The sequence below is a fragment of the Ursus americanus genome, chromosome 7 (assembly GCF_024610735.1).
Source record: "Ursus americanus isolate L20-20 chromosome 7, mUrsAme1.1.p, whole genome shotgun sequence".
NCBI classification, from domain to species: domain Eukaryota; kingdom Metazoa; phylum Chordata; class Mammalia; order Carnivora; family Ursidae; genus Ursus; species Ursus americanus.
The window spans coordinates 74,925,474-74,941,896 of NC_142133.1; the positions used below are offsets into that span (position 1 = coordinate 74,925,474).

Consider the following 16,423-nt stretch of genomic DNA (forward strand, 5'->3'; position numbering starts at 1 on the left):
ACTTTTTCTTTAAAAAGAGTAAGGGTGGTGGGGGCTGGGGGAACCCTCTACAACACAGGTTAATCTCCCAGGGGCTTACTGGTAGACGTGGATTGTCCTCTGGCATAGTTTGATCATGCTGACATTTGGCCAAGAAAGGAATGTTTCCTTCCTTTATTCCAGTTAATAAAAGATGTTAATTATTTTGGGGATTCTGAATTTATTTTTTTGTTTTTGATAGCTGCTGCCGCTTTGTGCAGTTACTTTATTCCATGCTCTAGTAATTTTCCTTTGTTCTGTTTTTTTATCTCAGGTATGTTTTTATATGAAATAAGAAATTGACCTACTGTGCTGTAAATTGAGGGAAAGAAGTGATTATATAGGTGGAAATGTGGCAGGTTTCCTTCTGGAACAGCGTACTTAATGGCTTTCTTACATTCAGTCAGATGGCTGGCAAAGAATGTTCAGGGCATGTTTGCTGGAGTCTGCTTCTGAATACCCTATCTTTCATGAGTGCTGTGTATGTACCCAAGTAACCGCTTACTCGAAAACTCCAAATATGTTGAAACACATTGAAGCTTTACTTCACTCAAAAGCATTGTGCCTTGTTATAAACACAAGTCAGTCATGTCCTCAGAATGTGCTTGACTGAGATTTCTAAGTAGACACCGTGGGAATGGGATCCACCTCTTTTGTTCCCACATCTGTGGTCTCTGTTAAGATCACATTGTGGGCCTAGCACTGTGCTCCACTTGCCATGAATACAGAGGATTGAAAGGCCAGTTGGCTGGGCACCTCGTGTGTGCCATGGACTCTGACCAAGCGTTAAGATGAAAAGACGGATGTGGCTGCCTGAACCCACCACTTACTATAAATGCATAGAAGACAGTTGCGTACTTGGGGATTGGAGTGGCTGCCCAAAAGAACTGTAGACCCATGCGGCCCAGACCCCACATCCATCCTTTCAGGGCCAAAGAGCTTGCTGCAGAGCCACATTGTGGCCCCATCTTCAGCTTCATTTCTTCACAACCTTAAGTAAAGTAGTCCTCTTAAAGGAAAATTCTAGTACAGCATATATTTTTCCTGTTTTCCCTGGTAGTAAATTATTTTGTACCAAAAGTTAAAAGTCCCAAATCATGTACTGTTTGTGAGAGAGGTAAGTTAGGAGAACACCGTTACATTCCATCCCAACTTTATATCTGAAAATCCTTTTCCTTCTTCGGGTGCTGCTGTCACTCCATAAGGAACCCCATTTAAAATTTCCACAACTCAACCATGGGAGAGACAAAGTAGAACATTGAAAGCTAAGGGTTAGAAGTACAGGTGCTTCCATCTTGGCTTCTTCTGTGTTCCCAGCGGTTCTTTGCACTTAGTAGAAGTGTGAGCATTTTATTTCCAGGTCCTGTATTTTGTATATTGAGTGCCTCATGTGAAGAACCTAGAGCTTGGCATTCAGTAAGAATAGTAAGACTTGATTCCTGTCCCTTTTTAGCTTTAACCCCAGTTTCAATTTCTGTTTCTTCCTTCCATCTTGTGTCACCCTACTATCACGGCCCTTCAACTCTTGGTCTTGTTCCTGTCACCATTTTCTTATCAAACTATCTTTTCCTTTAAAGATGTCCCTTGGAGCTCTCCTGTCTTGCCCTAGCCCTGGCCTCTGATTCGTGGTTATTAGACCACTCACCCCCCCACCCCCATGGCATGGTTCCTAACACCTGCTCCCATTCTCCTTTTGGGCCCAGTAGCAGAAGGCCGCTGCTGTTCAGGGTCATTGCTTCCAGAAGCAGCATTAGATCCTAGGTAAAGCCAGTAAAGTCCATGTGACCCAGTGGTGATGCCTCAAAATATGATTTCTAACTTCTCAGCTGCTCCAGACAGAAACAGGTGTGCACTCCAATAGGGTTAAGACAGCACCGGCTCAGGAGCCAGCTCATTTTCCAGGGACTTCCTGGCAACTCGGTGGAAAGCATTGGGTTGGTTGGTAGTCTGAAAGGTGAGCTGAAGAGTTAGAAAGTACCCGTGATTTTTTGTTTTTTTAAACATCAAGATACAAAGAGGTTCTGAAATTCTTCCAGATAGATGTTAATAGGAAGTTAATAGATGTGTGAGTACCTCTCCAGTTGTTTTCTCCTCTCTGCCCCATGTCTTCAAGTTAATTCAGTCTCCATGGTTCCTTCACCTAGACACTGAACAGCCTGGTAAACACCAGCCTGTCTTCATTTTTGTTAGTTTTGTATCTTTTCCGAAACATCTGTCAGGATGGCCTTTCTGAGGTGGAGACCTGGTCATCCAGCCTTCTGCCCTAAATCCCTCTGTGATTTCCTGTTGTCTTGGCAAGGTCTGCACGCCCCCCATGGTCTGGCCTCTGCCTGTTTCTCCAGCTTCATCTTCCTTTGTTCCTGCCATACCAGGCCACTTAAATTTCTCAAATGTCCCCTGTATTCTCTTTCCTTGTCTTTAAACCTGCACTTTTGCCTGAAATGTTTGCTTCTAGAATTTCTTTTCTTAGCTCCTTGGTTCAGGTGTTACCTCATCTGGGCAGGCTTCCTGTCGCCTGCCACTTTTCCCAGTGCTCCCAGGCTGTATCTGGTGCTCTTCCAAGGGCATTTGTACTGCCCTGTACTTACCTCACTCATAGCTCTTAAACACTCTCTCGCTTCAGAGGGGAGGGGGGTGGGGGAATGGGATAGGCTGGTGATGGGTAGTAAGGTATTGCATGGTGCACTGGGTGTTATACGCAACTAATGAATCATCGAACTTTACATCAAAAACCAGGGATGTACTGTATGGTGAATAACATAATATAATAAAAATATTATTATAAAAAAAACCAACAACACTCTCTTGTTCGGAATTTAAATACTTCTCATCTCACTAGATAATGAGCTATTTGAGGCCAGTGTCTGTGTTGTATTTATTGGTTTTCCCAATGCTTAGAGCAGGATCTGGATAATAAAAGGGAGTAAATAAATGTTCACTGGGTAGATTATTAAAAATTAATGAGTAATTCTGTAGCACATGTGAAATGATTGAATTGTGTGTGTGTGTGTGTGTGTGTGTGTGTGTGCGCGTGTATTTGCTCAAGTATTTATCAGGTGATTACTTGATGCCAGGTGATATTCTAGATCCTGGGGAAACACGAGTGAACAAAGTACATAAAAACCCTTGCCCTTTCTAGACTTACGTTCCATTGAGGAAAGGATGGCATAACCAAAATAAGTAAATAAAATATATACTCTGTTAAATGGTGATAAGAGCTATGAAAACAAAAAGCAAAGAAGAAGAGTAAGAAGTATGTGTGTGTAGAGTACACTTTAAACAGACTCAGGAAGGACCTCAAGTTGCAGAAGTGACTTTTGGGGAAAGACAAAGGGATGAGTGCAGCACCGTGAAGATAGGAGGGGGAAGAGCGTTCCACACAGAGGGAGCAGCAGTAACAGAGGTACTGAAGCATCATTGTGCCCATCACATGTACTGTGGTATTTTTTCGTGGTTGAGATGATTTTGAAATTTTACCATATAAAACTCAAAGCGTTGAAGAGTTGCCTGCCTCCAGATGAAAAGGACAGAAATGCAATCTGTGACCAGACTTCATTGTGACCAGTAAGGTTTCCTCTGTCTGGATAAGAAGTGTCAAAAGGAGTGTGTGTGTGTGTGTGTGTGTGTGTGTGTGTGTGTGTGTGTGTGTTGGGGACTGGGGGGTGGGTAACAGCAAGGGTTGGCTTAGGGACTTGCATATGGGAGTTGTCAGTGGACAGTAGAAAGATCAGACCAACCCTGAAAAGGTATTGGCTCTCTTGAAATGCCTCACACGTTTATTCTGCCCCTTGATCCCTTGAGCAACCCCGTTGTGCAGAAGATAAGACTCCGAGAAATCCAGTGACTCACTCCAGGTTGCTCTGGTGGGAAGTGACATCCTATCACTTAGAGCTTCTGCTTCCAAGCTCTCCCTGCTTTTTGCTTGGACCTGAGCGGTTTCTGGCATCCAGGCTAATGAGTCATTCCCGGCAGGTTGTGCCACTGTGGCTACTGGGTAAATTGAAAACTCCTTCCTGTGATAGGGAAACCCTCAGTGAACTGACTGGCTCTTCCTTTCCCTACCAACCATGATCCTGACACTAGCTCTTTTGAAGTTTATGTTTTAGCTCTTCAGAATTTATCTCTCTCTGAAGTTAACATCCCTTTTCACACCTTTGTGCCTGTGCAGATGTGATTTCCCTGCTTGAAGTGCCTCCGTCTTCTTCCCACTGCCAACATCTAAGTCTGAGCTCCAGAGGGCCCCATGTGGAGCAGTCTCTGCCTCCCAAGCAGACACGGGCCTCTTCCGTGTCCCATTGCTCTCGCATGGACTCCCTGTGAGCGGTTCTTTGTGGTGTTGTAACCGAAGCACAGCTGTCCCCTCTCCAGGTGGTGATTATTTGAGGACACGGACCCCATCTCTCTCTGAATCCCCAGGGCCTCGCCCGCTGTAGCTCCCCAGTGGCTGTCGATTGGCATGGGAGTAACTTCAGGAATCGTTGCAGCTGCCGTGGGTCAGGACAGCCCTCAGACTTGGGTTTTGTGAGCTCCGCCTCGCTTAGATTTGCCAGACTCGGGCATGGGCACCATAGCTGGATGTTGTAAGCACATAGGAGTTGTCCACTGACCACCCAACAGCTCAGTATTCGAGTCTTTCCAGCATCTTCCTTTGCATAAAACAGCATTGCTGAGTTTAGAATTAAATATAATAAACTCCCGATGAATCATCGTAGAAATTGTAATAAAAGTGGTTTCGATTTGTTGCCTACACATAATAGCACTCAGCGGAACTAGCTTTCACTCAATTGTCACTTCACCTTGTTTCTATTTTCAGCCCTCCCATTCTCTCCTCCCACCCCCTGTAGTTCTGAGCTGCGGGAGGATAACTTAGGTAGATTACTAGGTTTGAATAAAAGTAATGATAGATAATGCTAAGTGAAGTAAGTCAAGCAGAGAAAGACAATTATCATATGGTTTCTCTCATCTGTGGAACATAAGAACTAGGAAGATCGGTAGGGGAAGAAAGGGATAAAGAAGGGGGGGTAATCAGAAGGGAGAATGAAGCATGAGAGACTATGGACTCTGAGAAACAAACCAAGGGCTTCAGAGGGGTGGGGGGTGGGGGAATAGGATAGGCTGGTGATGGGTAGTAAGGAGGGCACGTATTGCATGGTGCACTGGGTGTTATACGCAACTAATGAATCATCGAACTTTACATTAGAAACCAGGGATGTACTGTATGGTGACTAACATATAATAAAAAAAAAATTTAAAAAAAAAAGTACTGATAGAGTTTGTGGGGTTATTTCTGACAAAAGGCCTGTGTATCCTGATGGGAAGCCCCACCCGGAGCCAGCCAGCCAGCCCAGGCTCCTGGAGCTTTCCTAGCTTATTTTTGGAGCAGCCCACATTGCCTCAACTTTTCTTTTTAGTGACATAGGATAATGATTGACAGACTGTCAGCCGGAGAGAGTTTTCTCTCCTCGTGTTTGTCCTGATTGACTTGTTTTTATATTTAAGAAATAACACACATGTGGCCACAGAACTCAAATGATGAAAATGATATCTGGCAAAAAGTCAGTGTTTCCCTTTTGGTTCCTTCCAGAAATAGTTATGGATATGCATATGTATGTAACAGTTTTTTATGCAAATGTGAGTATACACATTGTTACGTACCCTGATTTTGTTTTCACTTATATCTTACCTTTATCATTATTGTAAACGCATCTCGAAGTGTGATCTTTTCTAGCATTCTTTTTTAAAAGTTTCAGAAGATAAAATCAGTTAAAAATGGAAACATGTCCTTTAGTTTTATATGCTAGAGAAGCAAACCCAGCAGGGGATGAAATTCAAAACTTTATGGTAGACTCTTTCTAAAATGTGGTTTTTTAAGCCACTAATTGAAAATACTAAGTAGAAAATTATCTCAAGCAAATAACAACCCTAGAGGGGAAACACACCACCTGTTTAAAATTTCACAACCAATATTACCAAGAAATAGAGACTATTAAACCGGAATGGATTTATTACTTCTGCTAGTAAGCAGTAGATTAAGTCATCGAGCATTCCGTAGTCATGAATGTTTAGGCATATTTTGTTTTTAGAGGGACTTGACCATATTCTTTAAAGAAATTATATTTTATTCACCCCCTGAAGAACTGCATTGCCAAATTTTGGGGAAAAATTAGAATAATTTAATTCTCCACACTTTCTGTTTTAAATTTTTGATGCCTTTTTATGTTGTTAGTTTTTGTAGCCTGTGATGTTTTGCGGTATCACTTTGAATACTGAATATGGGAGATTTTGAAGCTACCTGTAAAGTCCTTCAAAAGCTTCTTAGAAGCCAAAAGCTTTCATACCCTTGGATCCTGTCATTGAACTTAGTTGGGAAAAGAGAGAGAGCTTTGAATATGCCCTACACACACAAAAACAGCGATTCCAGATGTGAGTTTGGATGTAGAACATTGATGGATACCTGTCAGGAGCATAGGGAGAAAGGGCCTGATGCCGTGGTCAGGGCGCTAGGTGAGAGGCAAGGGGTTTGCCTCGCTTCCTTGCTACCAGACCATAGCCGAGGCTGCGTGGAGGGCAGATTGGCATCTCTGAATCAGGAACCATAGTCTCACGTGCACATCACGGGGTTGGTATTAGGGTGAAATGACATTCACGTCAAAGTGCTTAGATACTTGAATGCCATACACTTGGGGGCTGAATGAATGAATGAAGTTTTGGGGTGAGTAGGGGGGATGCTTTGGAGTATTTTGAGAGAAATTGTAAGCTCAGGGGAAGAACTGTTACTGAAACTTAAATATTGGAAATTATCACAACCGGTGAAGTTCCTTGAGGACGAGCCGGAGGTAGTAATGATGATGGTAAGAGGATAATGTGCATAGAGGGCTAGAACTTACTGCATGCTAATCCATCTAGCCTCATTTAATCTTTATGAAGATTCTATAAAGAAGAAATGGCTTCAATTTTAATGATGGAAAACCTGAAGTTCAGGGAGAAGAACCAGTAATCAAGGTATTTAATGCCAGTTCCTGTGCTTTTTACCCATAACTGATTTTCCTTTTTCTTAGAAGCCTTTGCGAGTTGTCCCTTCTCATTATTTTTGTGTTTTACACAATAAATTGAAGTTTTGAAAACTTTCTGTACATTTAACAAATATTTGATGATCCATAAATTTGAAGACACTTAGAAACCTATCATCAAAGAATTAATCAGCTGCTCTTAGTCACCACCTTATTAGGACAGAATTTTAAAACCAGGTATATTTATGTCAAGGGGTTGAACAGAAAATGGTATTCTAAAGTCTCTCCGTTGTCATTAGAGAAGAAAAAATGAAAGATTTGCAGATACAGCTTGAATCAGATTTTAGTTGGATACCCATCATTATGTGTCCTCTATGGTCGTTTGTATTTATACTTGCGTATATATGTATAAAAGGGATGACAGGGAGAATGTACATGTGTATGTAAAAAAAAAAAAAAAAAGCCAATCTGGTTGTAATATAGAATGACAGCATTAAACCCGTCAGTGAAAGTTGATCGTTTGTAAAAGGACTCTAATGCCAAGCCTTAGTTACATTTGGTGGGAGCTCTGCGTATTACGGGGCATGTCAAGATCCTTATAATTTCAGGGGGCGCCTGGGTGGCTCAGTTGGTTAAATGTCTGCCTTTGGCTCAGGTCATGATCTCATGGTCCTGGGATCAAGCCCTGCATTGGCCTCCCTGCTCAGCGGGGAGTCTGCTTCTCTCTCTCCATCTGCCTCTCCCCCTGCTTGTGCTCTCTCTCTCTCTCATACTCTCTTTCTTTCTCTCTCTCAAATAAAATCTGTAAAAAAAAAAAAAATCCTTAAAATTTCAAGAGCTACCCCTTCCTTGTTGACCAAATATAAAAGGATGGTTTTGGGGGAGCATTGTGCTTGGGAGTCATAGGCCACCGTGCCACTTAACCCAGCGGCCTTGTCAAATGTCTCACCTCCTTATGCGTCTCTAAAACAGATGATACAAGTAGAGTCTGGTCCCACAGAATTGTTAGTGTTAGATGAGATTCAGTTCATGTATGTTTAGTACTATGCCTATCTCCACATCAAAGACTAAAGTATTAGGTATTTGTTCTTAAATATTTCTTAGTAAAGTGAACACATTTGATGTATAAAGAGTATGAAATAAAAAATACAGAGGGGCTAGATAATTTCTGTTTAGTAAAGGAAAAGAGATTAAAGTTGTTTAAACTGTGTAAGAATGTATTGGCTTTAATTCATTGGTCTAAGGTTGTAATTTTAGCAGAGATCTGCTCTGAAGATTTAGTGGAGGCATACATGAGAAAAAATGTGGAACTTCCCCAGTTCCGCACCTGGAGGGATTTCCAAGGATTTATTTTATTTTCATGACTGAGTTCCTATGCATTCACAGGATTTTAGCCTTAGAAAGGGGACCATCTGGTGATGTTCCTTTGTTTTACATCTGAAGAAACCGAGCTCCTGAAGAGTCAAGAGAGGGGATCCCGCTCTTGACTCCCTCTGTGGAGTTCCCATCACTCTTGTTCTGTGACCCTGTCATGGTGCTTATATTCAGAAGCCTTCTCTAGGCTGCTTCTGTGTGTGTCTTTGTCTGTCACTACTTTTTAATTCCTTGAGCGTAAGCTCTGGGTCCAATTTGCTTTCTTAGAATGATGGAGAAAAGAGTACTTTAAAATACCTTATTTTACTTGTGCCCATAACAAAACATGAGGAGCGTTTACCTCCTATAGGTGAGGAAACAGATAGGAAATAACTTGCCCCAAATTGCATCCCTCCTGAGTGAGGGAACTGGAATACACAGTACTACTCACTGAAAAGCCACTACTGCTGTTGACTATGCTTCCCTTTTACCCCCTACCTGATTTGTGCAGGAGACTCTACTGTGCTCTGGAAAAGACAAATTCATGAAGTATACCTAGTCTCTGCCATAATTTAATAAGCTATAATTTAATATTTATGAGAAAAAGCAATGTAAAGTAAATCGTATAGTGGAGGTACAATTAAAGTGTGTGCCTTTGAGGAAATCCCATAATCCCTTTCATTTTCAGAATACCTGCTTCATGCCAGGACTTGGTTTGTACATTTTATATATATTGTCTCTGGGGCGTCACACAACCACGCAGGCTGCGTTTTACTGCCATTTTGTAGATGGCACAATTGAGTTTGTAGTTGTTCAGTAACTTAGCACGAGGTCATCCAGCGAGTACTTTCTATGTGTCCATGCTGATTTCACTATGCCGTGTCATTTTCTTCATTGGCAAATAAATGAAAATGAAGGTTGTATGTGGAGACTGGAAACTTCCTGTGGGATGAAGAAATGCCCACATAAATGTTAATAGTAGTAAGTATGCTCATTATTGCTTTGTGTTGTCATTTTGGAGCTCTGTCCTCTACTGGGTCTTGGAATTTTTCCATAAATTATATCAAAATATGAAGAAAATAGAAATGAGAAGGTGTTATATAGTCGAGGTCAAATGAACAGTGTGGCCACTGTCCCCATACAGGTACCAAATCCCTGAGATGCCAGACAACAAAAGGTAAAACCTGAACGTGGAGAAAACCTGTGGGAAACCCTTGAGAAGAATGGAGGTGGTGGGCTTCATGAGCAGGATGGGAAGCAACAGCCTGGTAGAGAGGGGCTCGGAGTCCCGCCCAGAGATGGGCTGCATGGTTCTAGCCTCTCCTTCCCAGCACATTGGGCAACTGCAGACTGAGGGCTTCGATCTGAAACTATGGGGTCAGTGTGACTATGGAAATAAGCCGTCCTCCGTGGTGGTGAACATGGGTTTGCTGCTGGAGTGCAGAACTGCGCCGCAAGGCGCTCTGTGAAAGGACAGCTGCAGAAGAGCTCTCCCGCTGCCCTGAAACACTGCTCATTGCATATTTGCTCTTACTCTCTCTCCTACTGGGCAGAAACATGCTAACCAGATGAGGTGTGAGGAAACAGGCGACAGTGGTGCCCTCCCTGGGGGCAGAGCAGGTGTAGACGGGCTGGCTGGCCCTGGAGTGGTGGCCCCGTACCACGTAACTTCAGGGCTGGTTCAGCCCACGGTGTATGATTCAGGGTGCTGCCTGAGGGTTCAGTCAGTAAGCAGAAAAGGGGCAGGGGTGAATGTCAGCTGTAGAGGTGGCACTGGGAGCTGAGGCGTGGGATCCCCTTTGCCTAAATCCATGGTCAGAAATACCACCCCTGCGGGCTCATCACTTCTAATGGCAGTTAGATTTGCTTCTTTCACACCACCTTTCTGTCAGGTCTTAGCTACGAAGGCCTTAGCACCTATTGTACCCTTTACTGGTTTTTGCTGGTGTGTTTACTGCTGATACCTGAGTAGTTAGTCTGGGCATTAACTCTTCCAAGAAGACATCGTGAAGAGAGACTTGCCCACGTCCCACTCGTCTGTCTTCCCATAGCACTCCATCCTTACTTGTATCACACCATTTTACAACTGCTTGATTGTCTCTCCAGATAAATTGCATTCCTGGAGGAAAGGGTCACATCTTCTTAGTACATCACCTGGCACAAAATAGGTGCACAAGAAATATTTGCTAAACGAAGGAAAGCTGGTCTTGTAGCTTGCTTTGGAGAGGTGGCTTTCAATCCCAGGTCTTTTGACTTGAGATACCCTTGATCTGTGTTTTTTGCAGTAAGACTGAGTGTGTGCAAGTAATAGGGAAAAAACATTGACTTTTTCCTCAAATCTACCTCCTGGAACCCAAGAAGATTTCCTTAATTGGTTCTTATCGGTACTCCCAGATTGTTCTGTAATAAGATCAAGAGAGAAATGTCAGGCTAGGTTTGGTAATATAGACTCGACATTGACAGATCTCCTGTTTAGCTCAGAGTAATGGCTTACACATTAGAAATGCTGACAGCTTACTATAATTAGGTGTGTTTCTGGAGTTTTTTCCTAATTTGCTTATTTTAAAATATAAACCATGTCTTCCCAGGAATTGGGAGTGATTGGGTTACTGTTGTTCAAGTATCAGGCTCCCTGTTAAATATTCCAAAATCATGGCTGAGCTGCTATTGCTTCATTGACACCCAGACCAACTTTAATGTAAATAAATGTGGCCAGTTAATCACTTCTTTTTCTATCCTGTCAACTCTTGGATTCTGAGTTCTGTTTTATTTGGATAATTTTATTGTTGTTAGAGAAGCTGTTGAGAATTATAGAACAATATTCCATTGAGCCCCCAATTGAGCAGAGTAGAAATTGGTTGGGTGCTCTCTTATACAACTAGAAGTGTTTTATGATTTCAGAAACAGGGATGGGTTTCTTCCTAACTTATCCCTGGAGAAAACACTCTTCTACTTAGCTGTCTAGGTGTTTATAATGGCATTATTTGAACTGCTGCTTTGTTATTGAGATGATCCAAAGAAAATTTATCCAGGAGCAATGATGACAAAAATTACTTCCAGGGTGAATTATAAATGATCAGGTAATTAGGGAATCAGTCTAATGTAGGATGATGGTAGTTGAAAAAGCAAGTGTATATTATTTTTTAACCGGTTGGAGATTTTTAAGGAAGAACAGAGCAGGAGTCCAGAAACCTTCTTCCAGACTCAGTTCTGTGTCTTGTCTTTGTGGTCTGCAAAGTAAACCACCTCTGCCCTTGATTGTTCAGGGTGGTTGTGAGCCTTGATTTAACAGCAGCAGGGGAAGAGCCAAACACCGCCCTGTAGACATGGTCTTCTTGTTGTTACTTTGTTCTGTTTTTGTTGTTGCTTTGTTTGTTACAGGCTGATCCCAAAATGCTAATCAAGATGGTCACCAGGCATGTGACTCGATATGGACATGAAGCCTGGCCGGAGGACCTGGTATCACTGACCAAGCAGTTGCACTACTACAATGAACGTCTCCTGGATTTCACTCAGGCTCAGATCCTTCAGGGCCTTCGGAAGGGTGTGGACGTGCAGCGGTTTACTGCAGATGACCAGTACAAAAGGGAAACTATCCTTGGTTTAGCAGAGTAAGGGATACTTTGTCTCATAAAGGGATGGATTTAAAATATAAAAGAGAGGTGCCTGGGTGGCTCAGTCAGTTAAGCATCCGACTCTTGATTTCAGCTCACGTCATGAGATCGAGCCCCACATCGGGCTCCACGCCCAGCAGGGAGTCTGCTTGAGATTCTCTCCCCCTCCCCCTCCCCTTCTCCAGCCTCTCTCTCTCTCTCTCCCTCTCTAATTTTTCTTTGTGGGTATGGAATGCCCCTTGGTTTTAATACTGGTCTCCATTTTTTTAGTTTAGATCAAATGAGAAGTACTTACATGTCAGAAGGTGGAGAAAGTGGGGGTGGGGTAGAAAACACAAATTAAAAAAAAAAAAGGTGGGAAAGTGTGTTCACCTGCAATGGTTATTAAGTAGAGTTGTTTTGTTTTTAACACCACAGTTTGTGGAGTGCTTACCATGCACAAGGAGCTGTGTTAGGTGCTCTGTAAACTATTTTATAAATATTGTTTAATCCTCAAAGATAACCCTATGACATAAAATGCCATCCCCATTTTATAGCTGAAGAACACGAGACTATACAGTGTTGAGTAACTGGCCAAGTTTACGTGGGTGGTAGGATCATCACTGGAACATTGACCTTGACCTCTCACATAACAAAGCCATCCCACGTTCACAGTGCCCCATGGCTGCCCCATCCTGCCTCTTGTGTTCCCAGGGAAGCACTGGCATACAGTTCAGTCAAGGCTTCCAGCCTTTGAAACTAAGTTAAATTGTGCCTACATTTAATGGTTATTCTTCCCTCCTCGTACATTACTTTAAAAAAACAAAGATAGCCCTGCTTATTGAAGTAATATATGCTATTTTTCATTATTACTATTTAAATCTTTAAGAAAGTGGAAAGGAGCCTTGGCCCTCTGTAATAAGTTTATAGTAGCCCAAGCTTCTTTCCTACCAGAAGACACCCCAAATTCTCTTCAGAGTAAGGCAGGGAATAGAGAGATCAAAGAAAAGATAGAACAGTCTGTCACAGGATTTAGTTAATTAAGAGAACTATGGAATCGCTTTTTCTAACCCCCCTCTGTTCTCCTGGAGATTAATAATTTCATAGAGTCATTTAATGTCTAATTGGAAAGTGACCAAAGAGGTCATTGAATCCAACCTGCTCACTTTTGGAAGAGGAATCTGAGAATCAGCTTGAAAGAGTTGTTCAGGGTCACACAGCCAGGGTGGTGAGCCTTGGCTCCCCATTGCCAAGTCCAATGGGCTTTTCCTCTGGGCATTTGGTAATCCTTGGTGCCATGCTCATGGTTTCATAGAAGAGGGTTACTATATAGAATAAAGGTTACAAGGCACATCTTAACATCATCTGTTACGTTTTGCTAGGGTTATTGTCCTTGATTTTCTTTTTTAAATATCCAGCTAACGTATGCTATCTGAAGTATGTCCTGGAGGACAAATACCTGCTTTTGACAAACATATAATGGAATCTTCTCCACAGTTCATTAGAAAGATATATGACAGCCTTTGAATGGCTTGTTTCAAATGTCTGAGCGTCCATGGCATCTCTGAGCTAGCAGTTCTGATTTGGAGATGGGAGTTCGGCGTCTTATATACAAGCATCCAGGAAGCACCTGCTTCCTCCTGTTCCGCAGCTCTACCTTCAGTCATACACAATGCGGCCATCCTTCATTTTCTTACTAATTGTGTATCCATTTTAATAGCATTAGTATTCTGTAAGTGCAGTGCAGCTGTCCTTCGTTGCCTGTGTATCTTACATGATAGGTTGGCAGTGGTCAGTCAGGGTAACCTTGAAGAGGGCACAACATAGCTTGGTTTCTTCCCACCTTTATCAGGTGATAATCGTATCCATACCTGCTGAGCACGTTTGTGTTGTCAGGCAATGTCTCAGACTCCCCTAACAGAAAGAATGACTTGCTATCCTCAGGGATTTCTCATTCCATCATGGGGACGTGTGGGTACTCATTAAATACCTTAAGAATTTTTTAATTGACAAAGCTCTATTAATTCTTGCAGTGACAGACTTATTCCACCCCTGGGCCTCCTTTTTATAGTCCATGAGCAAAGAATGGTTTTTACATTTATAAAGGTTTGTGGAAAAACCAGAATAAAAAAATAAGAATTTGCTACAGAGACTGTATGTATGGCAGCGAAGCCTGAAAGATTTATTAACTTGCTGTTTAGAGAAAAGGTTTCGCACCTCCTGGCTAATCAAACATATAAGCAACTGTCCTGGTTTTCTTTGCTAGGGTGCATGTAGTCTTAGCAGCATTACTTAATAAGAACAGAGATTTCATTTCTGTGCCTGTGATTTTGTCCACCAACCCTCCAACCAAGAATTTGTTGTTTGGGGCTATAGGGGTCCAATAATAGTCTTTCCAGAATGGCTTTAATGTGGGCACCCTGGCCCACATTATATATATCAAGAATTCTTGATAGATCTAGAGGGCCTCAGGTCTGGTGCCCCATCCCCAGGCTTAAACCTCCCACTGGCTCTCCATTGCTGAAGGGTAAGGTGCAGGCCCCTTGGCCGACCTCCCCTCTGCCTTCTCTCTCGGAACTACCTTGCCTCTGTTTCGCTTGTTTATCCTCCAGACTTCAGCTCAGATTGGTCGCTCTCTCATCTCTGCTGTCAGTATTTGAAGGCCTTTCTGGTGGCACTCCCCACCTCGTATTTAATTGTTGGTTCACATTTCAACTTCCTCCACGAGGGCTGTGAGTTCCTCAAGAAGTATCTTGTTTGTCTTTATGTCCTAAGCAACCAGCACAGTACGCGACCCTAGAAAACGTGAACGTTTGTTGAGTGATGAACTCTGCTTTCTCAGTTATATGGCTGCAGGGCAGGGATGCATTTCCTTTGCACTGTTTTTTGACTGTAGGCTGTGGTGTCTAGACCAGAATTTTTTCGCTCTATGTACGTTTTGAACTGGATAATGCCTTGTGGGAGAGCCGTTCTGGGCATTGTAGGATGGTTGGCACATCCCTGTCCTCCACCCACTGGATGCTCGTAGCACTCTCCTCTTCCTCTCCCGCCGTGATAATCAGACACTGGCAGATGTCCCCGGGGGGATGGAATCCTCGTCGGTAAGAACGACTGGTCTAGACCGTTCCTTGGTCAGTTGCAATGCACCACACTGAAAACCGAGCACTAGAATTCCTTGGAAGTACTTGTCCTGAATGACTGTGAAATGTTTTATTAAGGACTGTGCCGACTGCACCCCTCGCAGCTGGAGAGAGTCCTAATGAACATTTTCTTTGCTGATTAAGGTAATGTGTTTCTCTTCTCTCCCTTCCCTGTGGCTGACGGACATTCTTGAAGAACACTTGAGGAAAACGTCTACAGCATTGCTCTTTCTCTGGCACAGCGTTACACTGTCTCCCGCTGGGAGGTTCTTATGACCCATTTGGAGTTCCTGTTCACCGACAGTGGGTAAGCACACGATTCGTATGTACGTTTATTGCCATGTCTGCTTTTTCAGATTCCATTTTAGAAGGATCTTGAAGTCGTAAAGTACCTTTCACCTTTCCTTTTGAGCTATAGTAAACCGACATTCGGACATTCTGTCTTTATCTGTTTCTGATACACATTTCAGTATTCCAACAGTAGGTTATTACTTTTTGCCTTTTGTTAATAATAGTTCTGAGTTACATTAATACTCGTGCATTTATTCAGAGGTTTATTTTATTGAGAATCTGCTGCGTACAAGAAACGGTGTCACACACTTGGGTTGTAATAGTGAGCAAAAACAGGCATCCCAGATGTCTTGGAACCTGTAGTCTAGTGTGGGAGACAGACTATCATTGAATAACGACAGACAAATGTGACCACAGAAGACAGCCCAAGTAGGGGATTTGGCATAGTTAGAGAAGACTTTCCTGAAGAAATAATGCTGGAGCTGAGATCTAAATATTGCAGCACAATTATGTGCCCTACAATGAGAAGGAAACCATTTTCTAGGGAGACAAAACAGGTAAGTGCTAACGCCTTTTGACAGGAAGTAGCATGATGCACGTGAGGGCCTGACAGGTGGACAGTGTGGCTGAGGTCCAGAGAGTCAGGGGAGCACAGTGTGAGATGGCGCCATGGAGAAGCCTAGAAGCCAGGCCATGGGTAAGACTGCAGGCCTCTCACTCGAGTCATAGGAAACTATTGAAGGATTTCATAAAAGAAAGGGAGGTAATAGGATCAGGTCTACATTTTGATAGGCTCACTTTGGCTCCCATGTTGAGAAAAACTTTTAGGGAGACCAGTTCAGGCATAAAGAGACCAGTTAGGGAGCCATTAGAGTAATAGACTGTGACAGGAGACCATAACTTTAGAGTAGGGATTTGAAAGTCTAGAGGGAGAGATGAGAATGACTTTCAGAGATATCTAGAAGGTGAAATGGTTAGTACTAAATGAATCGATTGATAAGGACAAACTAGAAAGGAA

General features: G+C 42.7%; 1 protein-coding gene across 1 annotated transcript in view; it reads left to right on the forward strand.

The window, feature by feature from the left end:
- NBAS (NBAS subunit of NRZ tethering complex) overlaps positions 1-16,423 on the forward strand; it is a 339,918-nt gene that overhangs the window by 224,984 nt on the left and 98,511 nt on the right. The window contains exons 41-42 of the mRNA XM_045807103.2: positions 11,763-11,992; positions 15,311-15,421. Coding sequence (XP_045663059.2) covers positions 11,763-11,992; positions 15,311-15,421 — 341 coding nt within the window. The remainder of the gene's footprint in view (positions 1-11,762; positions 11,993-15,310; positions 15,422-16,423) is intronic.